Source organism: Pristis pectinata, chromosome 9 (assembly GCF_009764475.1).
Source record: "Pristis pectinata isolate sPriPec2 chromosome 9, sPriPec2.1.pri, whole genome shotgun sequence".
Lineage (NCBI taxonomy): Eukaryota > Metazoa > Chordata > Chondrichthyes > Rhinopristiformes > Pristidae > Pristis > Pristis pectinata.
Window position 1 is genome coordinate 25,595,499 of NC_067413.1, and position 19,088 is coordinate 25,614,586.

A 19,088-nucleotide genomic window follows, 5' to 3' on the forward strand; every position below is an offset into this window, starting at 1 on the left:
TGATTTTCTACTTTTCACCAGTGTCCATCCCTAATGAGGTTTATAAAATTATGACGGGCATAAATAGGGTAGATAGTCAGTCTTCTTCCAAGAGTAGGAGCACCTAAAACTAGAGGACATAGGTTTAAGGTGAGAGAGGAAATATTAAAAGGAGATCTGAGTGACATGTTTTTCAAACAGAAAGCTGCCAGAGGAGGTGGTAGAGGCAGGTACAATCACACATTTTTTGGACAGGTACATGGATAGGATAGATAGGAAAGGAATAGAGAGATATGGGCCAAATGCAGGAAAATGGGATTAGTGTAGATAGGCATTTTGGTTGGCATTGACAAGTCAGGCCAAAGGGCCTGTTTCCCTGCTGTACCACTCTTATGACTCTAAACCTGGTTTGTCTTTATACTGTGCACAAAAAAGGCCAATGACTTTATTATGTGTAATCTAAAGCTTCAAAAGATTTAAATCTGGTTGTTTTTAAATAATCATCTCTTTATAAGTACCAGGCCTGATTTCAAATTATGTCCACTTGAAACTAAAATAGATCAAAAAATGAATGCTAGAGAAATCAGCCTGAGCAAGACATCAGACAAATATTATGCACCCTTCCAAAGAAATCCCATCATATTCCTGGTTACTCTGGTAAGAATATTGTCTTCAATAACTTCAGCTATTTCCTCCATTTTCTTTTACTGTGAGCATTGCTGGCAACAGTCTCTCCACAACTGCAAGGGAAGGGGGATTATACTTCTGGATTGCACAAGGCCCACCATCAAAACGTAATAGAGGTGGTGCTGTGTTCATTAACTTGAACTACTTTTGAAGGTTCTGTTGGAGGTACGACTGCTTTCGTTTTGTTCTTGTTCAATTCAGCCACCTGTCTGAGAATTGGGTTTGTTTGAATTTGCAGTCTCTAATGTTGATTTCTTGAATATCCTTTTGTTGTTTGAAACAAGTTAGAAAATGAACTTTTACTGATTCATGATGATTTTGTATGTTTCTTCTAGTTCAATGTCCCATCGTCTTCCCACATCAGAAGGATTATTTGTGTCAATGAGATCTAGTACATTCTATTTCATTTTAATTCTAAAACGTTAAGACTCCTACAATTTGCTCTTCAATGAATAAAATGGTAATTTTACCATCTTCATTCACTATTGAAAACCTCATCTTACATTTGATTGTAATCTTTACAATTCCCTCCTATTCTGTATATTTCTTTTCATAATTTGGTCTATTTCAGAATTCGTTTTTCTAATTTTCTTGGTATAAAACATTAGGAAATTGGAATTGGTGCATATCTATATTCCAAGATATTCATTATGAATGTTCATTCTTTGAGTATTAATTAAATGGCTCCATGGAGTTGGCAGGTATCCATAGTACCTGTAGCTTGTTCAGTCATAACACTGATTCATGTGGAAACATCCTCATGTTCCATCTTGATGAATTCTTCATCTCCTTTATCTTTTTCAGAAGATTTGTCATCTAACTATTCATAATGATTGCCCGTGGTTAGCAAATCGTGGGATTCAGTACTATCACTGCCCTCTTTACATCTGAGTCTAGGCAATATGGTGTTACAGCAAATTCAAGGAGCTGGCTCTCTGTAGTTGAAATTGATTCTTTCTTCTGCAAGTCATCAGTGCTCCTTTCTACTGTCTTGTCAGTAAAATGTATGATTGTATGATTGTCTGAATTAATTTCCCTTGCAGCTTTTCTATTGTTCCTTGCAGTTTGGCACAATTTAGAAACTTTTCTCGATTAGCGTTACTGACATTATGAAACTCAAATTTCTGTGAGCCTGTTTCTCATTTGTAGGCCTTTCCTGGTTGAGAGAAGCTGGGCTTTTATTCATATCCCTCTTTTCAAAATTATGTTCAAACATTTATTTCAGTTCTTTTGAGAGTCTGTTTTCCATCATCAGTCTTTGCATATGAAGATATTTGAACCCTTTATTTGTCTAAATGAAATTCTTTAGTCACTGCTATTTTGTTTGGTTCATTTGCTTCAAGCTGTTCCAATTTTCATTTAATTTCTCTGCAATGCGTAACGCAGATTTTACCATCAATGATTTAAAGCTCTTTTTTTCTGTATCTCTGCTTACCTCTGAAAAGCAGTCAGGCCTTTTGCTCACATAATTATCTTCAAATGCAAATCCCTTTATTTTGTCTATTTCACTATTTACTACTGATCATAGGGTGCAGTGGCATCACCCCACTCAAACATCTTCTTTCGTTCCATGAGACTTGGGTTCTTGGTGCCTGTTTTCATTCAGATCCCCAGACATGGGGTCTGCTCTTTCATTTAGTTCATCTGCAATGATTTCATGTTCTCTGTTTAAACAGTCTCTGTGAGTGGGTTGATGTTCTTCCCTCCCTCCTTTTACCCAAATGAATTGATTTAAAGGGTTGTGAATGTCTCTACATGAATGAAGTTATTCAGATTTAGAAGATTTGAGGGGTGGCATACTTCTCTAGTCTGCTGTTTTTGGAGGAGGCCAGCTAATTCTGAGTTTTGCTATTGGCACTGACCTTGTACTGTTCTTCATACCAGATTTGCTTCTTTCAGCGGGCTCAGAAATCCTGCCCACACCTTCCAAGTTGGGTTGCACGGCATTAGGTACAAGGTCTAATTTCCCTTTTGCATCTTCTAACTTACCATTTTCCTCAATTTGTAGATTATTTTCAGTTTGGCTGCAATTAGTGTTCTTTGATAGCAAAAGCTCTTCACAATGATTAAGGTCAAAGTCTTCAATGTAATTGTGTTTCGCCTTGCATTGCCTGTCATAGTGAGCCCTGCAATAAAATTCATCCTGCACTGGCACAAAGTTAAGGAGGCTGCAAAAGAAGAATAATACCTTACATCACAACAAGGAAAGTAAACTGTTAGGTCATGTAGTGTTAATTAAATACAGCTTATTAAATTTAACACATACTGGGAATCAGAGCCATTGGTTCTAACCTGATCTGATGTGGTTTAAGGATAATTCTGGTTGGATGCCCAATTATGTGTTATCTAATTTTATTTTTCATCAGCTTCAGTTGGGATTAAAATTGGTTTGAGTATAAAACTGGCATCAGACCTGACTGTTCCTATTAAGATTAACATCAGAGCTGGAATATCTAATATAATTGAATTTGAGATATGTAAGAGAGACACCAGCCTTCTCCAGGTAGTCGCTGAGGTTGGTGGAAATAACAACAGTTATAGGAGTCTTATCATTGACATGCAGTGGATGAGGAAGAGATAGCCACTGGCCTTCCCTGTAGAAGGACATTGTGTTCAGGGTAGAGACCGGAGAAAAGACCTCAATACCTTCTCATATATAAAAAAACATTTCCACTGCCAAACCGTCCAATTTATTGCCTGTGTGCCATTGACTGTTAGACAATAGTTTTGTGTCACAAGTTGCATCATTGAGTTTTTGACACTTTTAAGTCCTTTCACAACTATGCTGTTGCTCCTTTAAGAAATACTTAGTATATTATCAAATATTTGCTCATGATCTTACAAGGATAGAGACAGGGAGCATATAAAATTTATAGTAAAATCAAGACAATTTTATTGGAATGATTTGAAATTAGATAATAATAAAAAATAACATTGCAGGTTAATGATAAAATCAATGCTATTTTTAAAAACACTCACTTCAACTTGAGCCTGCAGCGCTTGCAACGGAAGCAGGAATGGTGGAAGACGAGTCTGTCTGTGGCCAGGCGTTCCATGTGATAAACTGGGCCTCGACATGCAGCACAGAATTCCCTACTCGGAGACTGGAACTAATACAAGATCTTTGTCAGAAGCATACACCTAATGACTGCTGGCCTTAGAATTAGCTAAGAATTATGACTGCTTCCCTATATGTCATAACATGATCCTTGACTCAAACCCAACCCAATGAGACAGGATCATGTTTTCAGGACTGGGAATCATGTTCATGTACAAAGCTGTCACTTTCTGTTCCATAACCATACCTCTTTTTATCTGATTTACTTCTTGTAGGTTGGTAGGTGGGTTTTCATACATGTTGCAGCCCTGTGGTTTGTCAGTCTCATCTTTGAGCCAAGAAAATAGGTCCCAAACTACCCACCCACCTGTCCTATCAAGCAACTCCTGTCCCACCTGTGACAGATTCTGCACATCTCATGTTGGCCTCATCAGTCACCTCAGAAGCCACAGAACAGGAGAGGAGTCAAATCATCCTCAATCCTAAGGGGCTGTTTGAGGAGGAGGAATTAGGTAGAATCAAAAGTCTCAATATATGAATACAATGTACATGGGACTGAGTGTAAATTCAGAGTTAATGCCTGACCCAAAGGATGAAGTTTCAAATCTCTTCTGCTTGTCCATACATGGAGACCAGTATCTTTAACCTACAACTTTGAACGTTGTGGGCACTCTTAAACCCAACCTGAAATTAATTTAAAGTAACTGATATGCTAAATAGTTTTGGGAAGAGGTGCTGCTTGTCTACAGCTTGTCTCTACCATTTGCTGATTTAGTTCTGATGTATGGACATGTATGGAGTAGGAGTAAATTAGATATTTTCAGATTGGCAGACTATAATTAGCAGACCAGTGCTTGACCTTCAGCTATTAATAATCCTTATTACTAGTTTACATGGAAGGAACAAATCTAATGCAATCAAGTCAGGCAATAAAAAGTTAGGTGGGAAAGTAAGCTGAGAGGTGTTAACAATGACATTACAAAGGGATACAGAGTGAGTGGGCAAGGAAGTAACCTATGGAGTGTAATGAAAGTAAATATGAGGCTATTTGTGCTGGTTGAAAGAAGGAAAATAGAATTTTTGAAACAATGCAACTATTAAGTGTTATTGTTCGGAGATTTGGGTCTCCATGCATATGGACCATAAAGTTAGAATGTAGGTGCAGCATGCTATTTGCTTATTTAATTGCTTGCTGAACTTTATTGCAAACAAGATTGAGCAAAAGATCCTTGGTTTTGTACTATAATCGAACAGGACTTTGGTGAGACCTTGCCTGCAGTACTTTGTACCATTGCAGAGGGGTGGTCTCATGAGGAAAGATTGACAAGAATAGATGTACATTCCTTCAGTTTTAGCAGAATGAACTTTGATCTCACCGAAGAATATAATATCCGGGAAAGGTTTGACAAAGTGGATGCTGAGAGAGTTTACTTTTTCCAAAGAGACCTTAAATCGGGCATAACTCAGGATATTTAAGACTGGTAAGTCATTCTTTTACAAGGAGAGTGGCAACTTTTGTTTTGAAATTCAATATCAGAAGGGTGGTGAATGCTCAGATATTAAGGTTATTTAAGACTGAAATCAATAGATTTATGGAATTCAGGAGACTCGAGAGAAATGGGAATTGGGCTAGAAAGTAGAGTTGAGGTACAAGATTAACCTTGGTTTTGTTAAATTTCAGTGGTCACATAGTTTACCCCTGTTAATTAATATTCTTATGATGAAAATGAGTTGAAATTCAGGAGAATGAAACTGAAGCAATTAGAATACAAGGAAATTTGGGGCTAACAGTTAGTTTTGCAAGAAACACAGGGCATCATTCTTGTTTACTTGTACAGAAACTACAGGAACAAAGTTGTATTTCATTTGGCGTAATATAATTGTATGGAATGAGTGAAGCCATAAATAAGTTAATAAATCCTGTTAGCTTGGCAAACATGGAAATATAAAGTTATTGTTGTCAATTTCAAGTTAACTGAAGTTATATTTTAACATCTGCGTAATTACATAATGCAGTTTTATGTGGCTTGTCATATGGAAGGAATAAGATAAATATATAAAAACATACAATTTTTAAAGATTACTTAAGGACCAAGATATTTAATTCAGAATTGTAATGCTGAATCCCCTGCCAATGTATTTGATTCTGTTGTTAAGTACTGCTTTTTGTGTTCAAATTGGATTGCATGTGCTAGATGCTAAATAAATGCATGATATCAGACTTCCACATTTAAGACCCTCACTGTTTTGAGGAAGAAAAATCCTTTCACGTAACATATTGATTCACTCAAATGCAAATTAGATTCTTTTCAGGAAACATTTTACAAAATGCCTTTTTTGGTAAATAACAGACGGCTGATGAATATATTGCAATCAGTGATGTTTCTAGACTTTCAAAGGTTGTTTGATTAAAATACTGCAGTATAGATGATATGAAAAATAAAGGCCAGTGTTCCAATTAATGGTTCCAATGCAGAGTGTTGCAAATTATGCTGAGAATGATGGCTGTTTATTCATTTTTAATGAAGATAAAGTAGGTAGTATTGCAATGTGTGTATGTGTTGAAGATTTCAAAGAACTGAATATAAATTCAGCATTGATTCCTGACCCAGAGAAGGAAGTTTCATAGTTCTTCTGTCGTGTGTGGAGATTAACTCCAGGACGTTAAAGATCCACAAGCTTTAAACTTTGTAAGCACATTTGAAACCAACCAGAAGTTAATTTAAGGTGGAGATAATGATGCAGCCCTCTCTATACCCGATGATTTAGCTTCTGGGAGAGGTGCTGCATGTCTCCAACTGTTACCTAAGCTGCACAATTTAAATTTAACTGCAGTTAGCTTTTTCTTGAATTACTGGAAAGATGTCCCTTCCATGCCTATAACCATCTTTTCTCCAGCTGCTAGGGTAGTGATCCTTCAAGGCAGAGGGGGAATTTATGGGATCCCACAATCCCATACAAAGCACACCCCATCAGATGGAAGTTTCCTGCTGGGTACTAATCCAGAATTAAGAGGGAGAACTTTGATACCCACTCCCCAAGCCTTCTGGGATAGATTTTTAACACTAATCGATTTGACTCACAGACAAAAGTACCACTAACCAAAAGGTTTGTTCTGCATGTAAGTTTGGCAAATGGTATTCCTTGAGAGCAATCTGAACTGCCTCTGCTGCTGTATCATAGTACCCTCAAATCAAATGCCCATTCTCATAAGGAAGCATAGACATAGAAGTTAAGTGTGGAGATGGAGGTCCCCAGTTCATTATCAATAGCATGGATCACTGAATAGCAATCAGAAGGGTGAACCCTAGCTGATTTTCTTCCCCTCCTATAGTGCTCACAGAGGGAAAGCATTGTTCCTTCGTTAGTTGATTTTTATTATCTAAAGGATTGGTTTAACCATATTTACAAGCCAAATCCCATTAATTCCTTTTTAAATAGCAACGCAATAATGTATAAAGCCTCGTTAAAATAAGAGCCCCAATAACCCCATGCACTTTAAACAGACTATATGCAAAACAAGATAAAACTGAAGAAATATTAAAAAGTTTATTAAAGCAAATAGTGGGAATAAAAACAGAACAGTAAAGAGGAAGAACAGTTTGCAGGCAAAAAAAAGACTTCTGAGATTCCTGGAGGAGCCGATACATTAAGTGTAGAACTAAAATACAAAAGAAACTTGAGAAAAACTAAGTAGAAAAAATGAACAGTTATGGAAAATTGTAGTCTAATTCTGAACACAACACTACAAGTCTTTGTAAAAACTAAAGTATTAGTTATGCCACATATATGTGGTAATTCCAACTTTTACTAATGCTGTAAAATGCGTGATATCGAATTGGCCACCAGATCTCCACCTAACCCAATTTTCTCATGGAGAGAAAAGAAAAGTTGGTGGTGATGTACAATGAGCGGCTAATTCGAAAGAATCAGTTTTATACCATTTGCTAAAGTTAAAATTACATGCCATAGGTTCCCATCCCAGCACAGTATCAAACCTAGCCTCTGAGGACAGAAAATCTTCGACGTGTGGGTGTATGCTGCTCATCAAAGCTCAGTTCTCTGGACCTCAAACATTAATCAGTCAGATGCTGGTGTATTTGCCATGCCATGCCCTTCTGGAACTTTAAGTATTAGAGTTTTTGTTTCAGTTTGACTGGTGCAAGAAGTTGACACTTAGTGTGGGTCCTTTGTTAGCAGTGATTCTGTCTTTGGCAGCCCAGGGAGGAACCTGCACTCAGCACATTATCCTACCTCCATGGAAGCTGTCCTTGTGGACTATGTATTTCCAACACCATTTTTGTGTATTTATGATCTTCAACTTCATGTACTTTATTCTCCCAGTATGTGTTTTTTACTCAAATTGTTAGTGGTTGTATTTTAGAAGATCTCGGCATTACTAAGATCTCTTTGCTGAATTGGGGTTTCCAAAAGAAAGAAACACTACTCCATTTTCCTCGATGTTGGGTTGTGAATCTTCAGCTGCCCTGGTCTGGTTCTGCAGATGTCTATTAAGGGGTGAAGTAACAACATCATACCTGGGTGGTGCTTGAACTACTTCATATGTTGATGAGGTTGTTGACTCAGATTGCTTTGTAACAGTGGTTGAGGTTTTTGATGTGATAATTTTATTCCCAAAACGATCAATTTCTTCATATTTTTCCATGATGGTCTTTGTACCAACTATTTCACCTCCATCAGGCCCTGTCTTGAACTCCACAACACTTTTGCTTCTCTGAGGGACTGGGCTCTGAGTCCTGTCAACAATGTTGCTTTTAAATCCACTTAAAGAGATGCAGCCTGTAGGTGAGTTGGCTATGCTGTCACCGGCTTTGATATTGTTGCTTTTCTTTCTGCTCATTTGAATGTACTCATTGTTGGAATCCCTTTGCACAAACTCCTTTCTTGGCACAGACTGTTGTTTTGCTGTCTCAGTCTGTTTGCTGGCACTCTTGTATCCATTGCAAAGAAATGAATCATCAAAGGTTGTCACTTTTGGAGAACAGGGTGGAACAGCTTGATTTTGAGGAGAAGGTGAAATGCACTCCACCTCAAGTTGCGAGGCAGACAATTTTTTTTTCAAAGGATCTGCAGGTTTTCTAACTGCTGATTCAATGGAAATGTAGGAAGGAGATGATGGAGAGCTCACACGGGTGGAAACAGATGGAATATCTAATGACGGCCCAGCTTGCTTCTGTGACTTTTCTAACCATTCTTTGTGAACCTGATCTTCTTTCAATTGCCTGGCCTTTTCTGAGCTTGACTTGCTGGAGACCAGACTGATTTTCTTAATATTGCCAGGGATGGAGTTTGAGGCAGCTCCCAGTGACTCTCCAAATAGACCAGATAGTCCGGCAATATCAGACTCTGATTTCAGATTGGAAACCGAATAGAGAGCTTTTTTAATGGATTCCTCAATGTGTAACAACTTTGCCAATGTCTGTTCTTTCAGATAGGTTATCTCTGCGCTTGCCCTTTCAAGATCTTCAAACACATGTTCCACCGAAGACAAACTTTCTACTTCATCTTTGACTTCTCTAGGCTGATTCTGCTTCTCATCCTTCTGGCTGTCAATTGGTTTAAGTTGTTTTACCACATTATTCTTAGGCACCACCCACTCAGGCACATTCTCAAATAAACTCTTCAGACCTTTCACATCAACTTTAAAAGTTTCCTCTTCAAATTCTTTAACTCTAGTCAATATTTTCTGCAATTCTTCTCGTTTCTTTAGGTTTTCAAAGATCTCCATTGCTGCCTTCACGTTTCCTCGCATTATCTCCTCCTTGTGAACAGATAACCTTTTCCTGCGATCATCTTCTGTCTCTTTACATTGCTGTCGGTCTCCTCGCATTACAACTGCATCTGGTTGTGGGGTGCACTGCTGCTCTTTGTCCAACAATACTTGTTGGTCATTTGTAGCTGATACTTGGTTGCTGAACCCATGCTGGTTGGGGCACCTGTGACATTGAGCAGTTTGACACTCTGATTGTTCAAACGAAGCTTTGACCAGCTGTTGGTGGTGTAACTCTGCACATGGTTGAGGCTGTTGGTAACCCTTTGGGGCAGTGATCCTGGCTGAGGATTTTGGTGACGCAGTTTTAACTTTCTTTGGTAAACTAGATCTCTCCTCGGTTATGATTAGATTCTGTTCTAGGCTGTTTGGCTGGCCCATTTGAGGAGAATTTGGTTTGTTTTGGGTACTAAATGTTTGAAGAGCAGATCTGCATTCCTGAAATTCAGTTCTTGCTGTGCTTTCTTTTGAACAGTACTGCATGAATCCCTGGACTTCTGCTGCATTCAGTTTGTTTGGTACCATTTCTGGTTCTCTCGTCATTGAGACATTGGGATTATCAAGGCTTACAGAGGAGTTTCTTCCTCTCTGGTGCATTTCTTGTGATGATGTATCTGGTGTTACACTTAACTTGCTGTGCCCTTCCTTTCCTTGCTTGTATTTCTCCTCTGCCAACTGCAAGGGAGTTTTCATTACTTTGGTGTAAGAAGCCATTGTGGTGGATTTTTCTCCCAATTGAAGCTGTTCATGTTGCTTTTCTAACTGCATGTTCTGACATCCTGATGGATTAGTGGTTTCTGCAGGAAGTGATGCCCTGATCGGTTTTACTGGAGGTGACTTACACATAACAGGGGGTAATGGATTTGATTTAGACGTGACTGACGCATGGTTTCTTGGTGGAGTAGGTAGACTTGGAACAGCACGGATTGCTTGCAAATGTTCAGGCTTTGGAGGCAGTGTAGGTTTCCCACCCTGCATTGGCAAGTGCCTGGTAGGGATGGCAGGTGGCTTTGGTGCAACAGATGGTTTAGATGCGATGTTTTTTTCCTGCATCTTGGGTGGAAGTAGTGGAGGAAACTGAGAAGAAGCTGGATTTTTCACTGCAGATGAACTCGGCTGATTTAAAGGAAAGTGGCTGCCTTCCACAGGCAGATGACCACAGGCTTCGTTCGACGGTGCAGTGGACTTTGTCACTGGAACTGGAGAAGGAAACTCAGCATCAGACTGTGGTAGCGAAATCTGATTACATACAGTTCTAACACCACTCTTCTTTTGGTCACGTGAATGTGACTGGCCTGCTGCTCTATATATCATGGCGGCTTTAAAATCACCTTTGGATACGTTCATATTAGCTTTTCCTAGGGATTGGAGAGCTGCCTGCAAATTACCTCGGACCACCTCCTCTTTCTCGACAGATTTTTGCTCTGCCACTGAATCCTTTAAAGCCTCTATGGTTGACTTTACATCTCCCTTGACAATTATCTCCTGATCTGCCACTGCCCAATCTTCCTTCTCTAAGATATTGGACGAGTGCTGACAATGAGCCTGCACTTGTTCTGAGGCAGCTCTTATTTCACCTCTGCTGTTCTTAACTACGTCAGTTAAATGTTCACATTTCTGACTTTCATTAGAGCAGGCCACAAATGACTTAAGTCCTTGTGTTCCCTCAGAGGCACTGACCTGAAGAGTATTCTGTTGGCTCTTTGGTTGTTGGTACTGAGTGACAGTCACTTGGGTACTTGCTTGGTGTCTTGACGCTGTGCTGCTTTGCTGTCGTGTGGAGATTTGTATGTTTTTCTTCACTTCTTTCTCCAGTGTATTCCTGCATTGAATGCCTTGGTGATGATGTTGCTCAGTTTGTGCCGTGCTCTGTGTATTACTCCTGAAATGTCCTTGCATGCTAGATTTCTGTTGTATGCTATGTGCTTCAGCAGTAACTTCTCTGAGGTTGTCCATTGCTGCCTGAAGGTCCTGGCCAGTGGTATTTGCTGCACCCACCTCAGAAACTGCAAAGGAGGCTTCACCTACTGGGCAAAAGGCAGGCTCTGTACACTCTCTTATTCTCACTCCCTTCTTATCACACGTTGATTCCTGCAGTGCAGCCAGTGTGTCCTTCACATTGCTGCAAAGAACATCTTCCTTATCCGGCTTTTCTGTTTGGTATTTTGCATTCTCCGGTGACTGCAGCATGGTCTTAACATCACCAGGCACAATGTCTACTTTCACTCCCACATTCACAGCTTGCCCCAGGGTCTGGTCAGCAGAACTGATATCACCACCCAATACACCATCTTTCTGAGCAATACCTTGGCTTCTCTGTGCTTCTGTCAAGAAGTATTTCTTTGTTCCTTTGACATCACCTGGTATAATATCATCAACTGTCTTTTCAATTTGGCCTCTACTCTCTGTCAGATTCCTGATGGCACCTTCTACATCACCACGTACAATCTCTTCTTTCTGAGGGGAAATATCAGGATCATCAGAATCCTCCTGATTGCCTCTGAGATAGTCCAATGTCCCTGATTCAATACATGTTGTGTAAAGTTGCACATTTCCTCTTTCATTTTCCTCACGTTTTACTGTTGATGTTGTTTGCTGCTGAGTTGAAGCAAGAAGACTATTAATTGTTGACTTTACATCTCCTTTGATTGTCTCATTTTCAGCCTCCTTATTTTGGGGATGGTTAACTAGAGAATATATGGTAATCTGAGCAATTCCTTTGTCAGTTTCCTGAATCAAAATCCCTTGTTTGATTTTGCTATCCTCCATTAAAAAGCTATAAATTGCATGAGTACTTTCTTCTTTAACAAATTCTTCATTAATATTAACTTCTGACTGGGAGAAAAGCTGAATCTTACTTGTAGAAATCCTTCCACTTTCATCTTCCTTCAGCACAATACCTTCAGAATGAAGGGATTCCTTTCTCTGAAGTAACTGCATCAGGATCCTCTGCAAGTTGCCACCGATAACCTCTTCTTTTAGAATGTGTGGATCATTCTGACTCACCAGTTGATATTTGGCCATTTTTAGAATGCCTGTCACACTCGATTCAATAATAAGTCCTCTCGACTTGATGGCTCCACAGTTTATGAGAGTTTCCAAGCTTGTATGGATACTTTGTTTTGTCATCTTGGTACTTTCTGTGCTACACTGGGCATGGATGAATGTGTCCAAGGGTGTTGTCTCAAACAACCACGTTGTAGTCTTTACATCTGTGCACGTCACTTCTTCCTTGGTTTCTTTGCCAGTTGAACTGTCTGAATCTTTTAGGCTGTCCAATGGTTGGGACTCAAACAACCAAGTGCATCTCTTCACATCTCCCTTCTGTATATCTTCTCGTTGGACTGTTGTTGTACCTGTGCTTTCTTCAGTTTCTCCTTTCAAGGAGTCAATGGGCAGGTTTTCAAACAGCCAAGTTGATGTCCTGACATCTCCACTCTGAACATCACTGACACTAACCATCCTCACGTATCTCTGGTTTGCCTGTTGCCCTTCAAAGAGTCGCTTGTTTGCTTGGACATCACCCCCCTGGATCTCATCCACCACTTTTATTCCCAGCTGGGCTTCATCTCTGATTGAATCCAAAGGCTGGGTCTCAAATTTCCATCGAGCAGCTGTCACATCTCCTGCATGCACGTCCTCCTGTGTGACAGCCCTGATCACAAATACTTCGTCCAGTGGCCTGATCGTGTCCAATGGTTTTGTTTCAAAGAGCCACCTAGTTCCTCTTACATCGCCCTTCATGATTTCCTCCTTCTTTGCTGTAGTAACTTCATGATATTGGCCTTCCTTATCTCGAAGTGCGTAGAGGGGTTGTGTTTCAAACAGCATGGTGCATGACTTCACATCACCCTTGGCAACAGTTTCGTCCTTTCTTGAACTGAAGTCCTTCATATCAGTTTCCTCTTTTATTTGGTCCAGTGAATAGGTCTCAAAAACAAACCTTTTGCCACCAACATCACCCCCCTTTACATCAGTAATTGTACTCTTGGGTATCGCCTCTTCTGGCATTTCTTTAATGGAGCTAATTGGGCAGTTTTCAAAGAGCCAAGTGAACTTATGTACACAACCTGATTCTGGCTGTGGGGAATCCATTTGTGTGGATGTGAAGCTCTTTCTTTTTTCTTCCACGTCACCTATTTCACTGAGTGAAGTGCTCTGATAAATTTCTTTCACTCTTGATACATTTCCGGACTGGATGTCCACCTCACTTGTGTACCTCATGTTCTGAGCCTCATCTAATTTCCCAGCAATATTTCCAAATTGTTCTGTTTCAAACAGATGTTTTTTAGTCTTCACATCGACCCCTTTAACATCATCCATTTGCATGTTGCAGACTTTCAGATGTTGTTCTTCATTCTCATTAATGCTGTCCAGTGTTTGTGTTTCAAAGAGCCAGGTGTATGATTTGACATCACCTTTTGGTTGCACTTCAGAATCCTGCTTATCTTCGACTTTTTCATACAAAGCATCCATAGGCTGTGTTTCAAACAGCCACCTACATGTCTTCACATCACCTTTCAGTAAATCTTCCTTTTCAGAGGTCTGAATTTCTGTTTTGTTGACATTAGCATGTATGACATCAAGGGGCTGTGTTTCAAATAGCCATCTTGTTGTCTCCGTGTTGTTGGCTCGGATCTCCTCTTTCGTGATGCCCTTAACCAATTCCACATTTTGTGTACTTTCATCAAATTGATCCAGGCGGCGGGTTTCGAACATCCACTTGTAGTGTTTGACATCACCACTAATGACTTGCTCACGGCTTACCGTCTTGACTTGATGGCAGTGGCCTGCGCCATCCATGATAGCATAAAGGGGGACAGTTTCAAAGAGAACTCTGTTCTCGTTTACATTTCCAGCCAAGACTTCATGATTCTCAGTTGAGATTTCATCTGAATTTTTAATACTGTCAAGGGGAAGTGTTTCAAAGAGATTTTTGTAAGCTTTGACATCTCCCTTCTGAATCTCCAATACGCTGGTGCTATTGGAAATCTCACTTTGTTCCTTGTTGATACTGTCTAGAGAGTAGCTTTCAAACACATGGGCCTTATGCTTCACATCTCCCCTTTCTTCTTCCGTCATAACTTTTTTCAAGTGGCCAACTTCAAAGCTGTCTTTCAAAATTTCCATTGGCTGAGTCTCAAACAACCACAGAGTAGAGTTCACATTACCTCCAATTATTTGTTCCTTGGCAACCTCTTCAAATGGACTTTCTTTTAATGAGTCAAGAGGCTGAGTTTCAAAGAGCCAGCATTTCTTATTCACATCTCCTCCTTCTATTACCCTGACACTGGCTTTACTGTCTGCCTCCTCTGTCTGCTCGTTGATGGTATCCAAGGCCTGTGTCTCAAAGAGCCATCGTTTTTTGCCAACGCCACCACCCTGTTGGGTCTCTTCCAGGGAGATGCCACGAATGATTTTCACTCTTGAGAAATCTCTGTTAATGCTGCTGAGGGGTTGTGTTTCAAATAACCACCGAGTGCTTTGGACATTACCACTCTGTTGGATTTCTTCTCTGCAGATAGATTTGATCTGGTGGATGTTGCCGACGGTATCGCGAATGGCACACAGTGGTTCTGTCTCAAACAGCTTCACGGTTCTGTTCACATCCCCTTTCAGCTCCTGTACTTCTGAACGCAGTTGCAATAAGCTACTCTCTTCCATTGAGTTGCTCCGTCCCAAGTCACCCAATGGATGAGTCTCAAATAATAATTTGGTACCTCTGACATCCCCTTTCTGTACAGGTTCCTTCAGAACTGCTTCTTGTAGATCATTCTCCTTGGAGTAGATTTTATTCAGGGAATCCATAGGCTGGGTTTCAAACAACCACAAAGCCGTGCGGACATCACCCTTTGTTTGCTCTTTTCCAACACTGGAATTTGCAGAAAATTCTGAGTACTGGGAACTAATATCATTTATTGTTTGGTTTTCAAACTTCCATGATGTGCTCCTCACGTCTCCACTGAGGATGGCCTCTTCTTCCTTCATCTTCTTAGTTGCTTGGTGATCTCCAATTGTGTCCAATGGCCAGTTATCAAATATCCAACGCATGGACTGGACCTCACTTTGAAGTGCTGCATCACTGTTGCCACAGACTCCAGTTGCTAAGGCAGCAGCCGTGTGTTCAGCATCCAGCACTTCGGCCCAATCCTCAGTGACCACCTCCTGCAAATTTTTCCTCAGCTCCGGGTGCATGTGCTTATAAAGCCTCTTCAATTCGTTAATTTGTCTTTGCTGGTGGAACTTGACAAAAGTCTGATGTGGAGGGGGTGGGATTTTTTGAGGCTGCTCTTTCATTGTTACGTTTGGCTTAGTAGAAGCTTCAAGCAGATCAGGAGGTGGCGGTGGTGGTAAAAAATCATCCTCCAAAGTCTGGCTCATTTCTGATTTTTGGATCCTATCCAAGTTCCGAGCCATCTTTAGTAAAACAAGGTTACACATGAGGATTCATCAGCAAGACCCTTGCTTCATGCAATATGGTTTAGTGGCAATCAAAGTGTAATTCAAATGGTTAATTCAAAACAATTTAAAAATAAAATGGATTTGTAGAAGAAAAGTATTATACCTTTCACCAGTGGTGTTGGCACAGAACATGCAAAGTGAGTTGTCGAGAGGTGAGTACCAATGCACAGCAAACCATCCTAAGCTTTGCCGAAACTCATGAGGACATCCTCGCATTATAGAAAGCAGCACAGTTAAGTTATTCATAGAGTCAGACAACACAGAAACAGGCCCGTCAACCCACCGAGTTCACCTCAACCACCGACTCATCCTATTTCATTCTCCCCACATTCTCATCAACTCCTCCAGATTCTACCACTCACCTACATCCTAAGGGCAATTTACCTAGTGAGCCACACAGCTTTGGGATGTGGTAAGAAGCCAGGAGCACCAGGAGGAAACCCACATGGTCACAGGGACAATGTGCGGACACCACAGAGACGGGGTGGTTGAGCTGTGAGGCTGCAGCTCTACTAGCTGTGCTACCCCTAGACTTTTCCTCCAAAAAATAACAAAGTACGCAGAAGAGGTGAAAGTGACATATTCTAGACAAGATTGCTCGAATTTGAATAAACTGTGTAGAGACTGTGGGCATGAATATCTTTGGAATGTATTTGTGGACCTAACCTTCGGAATGGGGTGAATGCATTGGGAAAGTTAAGAGAACAATGACAAGGCAGGTTCCTGGAAGATTCTCAGGGTTGATGTGCAAGGAGAGACTCCAGAATTAAGCACAGGACTATCAACGAGAATTTCCATTTATATTGTGCTATTAACAAAGCAATATCAAATAAAATATTGACAAGACACATCAGGAAATGTCAGGTAGATGATCAAAAACTTGATCAAAGTAAAACATTTTAAGATGTGGCTTGAAACAAGTGCGAGGCAGGGAATTTTAGAGATTAAGGCCTTGGCCCTCAATGGTGGAAGGAATTAATTCAAAGGTAAACCAGAAGAGAAAGAATTAGAGCAAAGATTATCTTAACAGCCAAATAGGGTGGGAGGAGATCACAGAAACTGAGGGGCAAGGCCATATAAGAAATTGAAAACAAGAATTTTAGAATGGGGAGCTATCGTAGGTCAGCCAATTATTACAAATGATTTCAACGGTCTTCTTGAACAGAAGTTGGTGTGAGCGATGGGCATAAGAAATAGGATTTTAAATGACCATGTTTATGGAGTGTAGAATGAGGAAAGTTGGTTAGAAGAGCATAGAAGTCATTAAATCTAGAAGCAATAAATGTGTGATTATTCACTGGACAATAAAACAGGTGGAAACAGGAGGTCCTGGTCTTGGCACAGATACGTAGTCTCTCTCTCATCCTAGGGTTGGATACGATGCCCAGTTTGTGCATACTCTTAGCAAAACAAAAACTACGTATGGTGGAAATCCGAATTAGAGTCAGAATATTTTAGAAACAGTCAGTGGGTCAGGCAGCAGCTATGGAGAGGGAAAGAGTTGATGTTTCAGGTCAATGATAAGTGAACATTCTAATGGATTTATCAGCCAGAATGGTGAAGGTCATTGACCTGAAATGTTAATTCTGTTTCTCGTTTCACAAATGCTGCCTGACCTGCAATGTTTTTATTGCAAATAGTGTGATTCAGTTTGGAGCAGTTGCCCAGAAGAGGGATGGGGTTAATGTCCATGGAATGAAGTTTGTGACTTCTATCAAAGATGAAGACAATGGTTTGGGTCTTTTCTAACATTTAGTATTATCTAATTCTTTAAACCATATGTTTCACACTTTGGGAACTTCAAGCTGGTGTTGTCTGGCCTCCTCAAAGATGTGTGGCAGGTCTTCATGTTTAGAATTCTCAAATCCTCTGCTGGCACTTTTGCATTGATAATATACCAGAATCTTCTCACCAAAGCAAAGGCAGCCTAAAATATCACTGGCAGTTGCTGATGCAAGTTCAACTGATCCAGCAATAGTTTAGCTTAAAAACTGACAGAATGCTTGGATCTGTTGGCTTTGACCAACTTTTTTTTAAACTGGGAGGAAGATGCTGAGCACAGACTGAAAATCATCAGCTTTCCAGTCCAGCTAAGTGCCAAACGCAGGACACCTCCACTGCTGTATTCCTCATCTACCTGCAGAGCCAGTGCCAGCTTAGCCTGGCACAAGTTCAGCAGACCCATTAACATCTATGGGAAAAAGTTGTGGTAGGTAGCACATTAAACAGAAGTTAATCTCCTTAATCCAGCTGATTTAATTGTACATAAGTATGATCATTTGTGAGTGTCAATTAATGCTTTTTATTAAAAAGAATTTGTTTTATAATTTCACCTTAATTTTATTTTTCACTTGTGCCTGAGTGATTTGGGGTGATAGCTTTAATGGCTGCCTAGCCTGGAGGTGGGGCCTCGCCAGGTTTCACAGTTATCTGGGTTCGAGCTGGAAATCTAGGCTTGAGAGGCTCTGTACTATGCAGGTCTCTCCAATTAACCAGGAGCAGGACTCCCAGTAGAGTACAATGCCAAGGAGCACGTTTCAAGGGCAGGTGACCAGTGACCTTGGGTGGCTTGCCAGTCAGTGGGATTCCCCCTACCCAATATGTGTTTGCAACGCTGTTAGAACACAATTAGAAAGCTGGTGTCAATAGCCTTTTGGGATCACAATAATCTCCCATTCTTTTAAAATATTGTTAATTAAATTACTGCAAATGTCACATATAAACATAAACACACACTCACAGAAGTGTTGATACTTCAAATCAAAGTACACTAAAACTGCACAACATTTTGCATTAAGACCACATCATCTTTTGCATTAGTAGTCAGCATGTGATATTATCACGTTTTGTCCATTTGAACAGCAAAAGGACAGGCAATAGAGCATCCTTCTCAACTTGAATAGTATCAAAGAAAAGATTATAATTGGAACATCACTAGGGTGAGGAACTGGCGAATATTGATTTATTACTGAGAGAGAGAGAGAGAGAGTGCAATATTAACATGATGAATTAAGAGCATTGCACAAGGTCTTTTTTAACTTTTGGTCATTGGTTTTCTCATTGTACTGAATGGCAACAATGACACAGACAGTCTACCAGAATGGGCCTAAC

General features: G+C 40.2%; 2 protein-coding genes across 2 annotated transcripts; both read right to left on the bottom strand.

The window, feature by feature from the left end:
- Positions 1–1,506: 1,506 nt before the first annotated feature.
- Positions 1,507–3,828, bottom strand: LOC127574368 (LIM domain and actin-binding protein 1-like). Its single transcript, XM_052023324.1, has 2 exons — positions 3,646–3,828; positions 1,507–2,834 (listed from the first exon to the last, which is right to left on the bottom strand). The coding sequence occupies exons 1-2, from the start codon at positions 3,720–3,722 to the stop codon at positions 2,471–2,473; spliced, it is 441 nt and encodes a 146-aa protein (XP_051879284.1). The 5' UTR covers positions 3,723–3,828; the 3' UTR covers positions 1,507–2,470.
- Positions 3,829–8,123: 4,295 nt separating this feature from the next.
- On the bottom strand, positions 8,124–15,932 carry LOC127574451 (xin actin-binding repeat-containing protein 1-like). The gene has a single exon (XM_052023468.1). It carries the CDS (start codon positions 15,930–15,932, stop codon positions 8,124–8,126), a length of 7,809 nt encoding a protein of 2,602 aa, XP_051879428.1.
- Between the last annotated feature and the right edge of the window lie 3,156 nt (positions 15,933–19,088).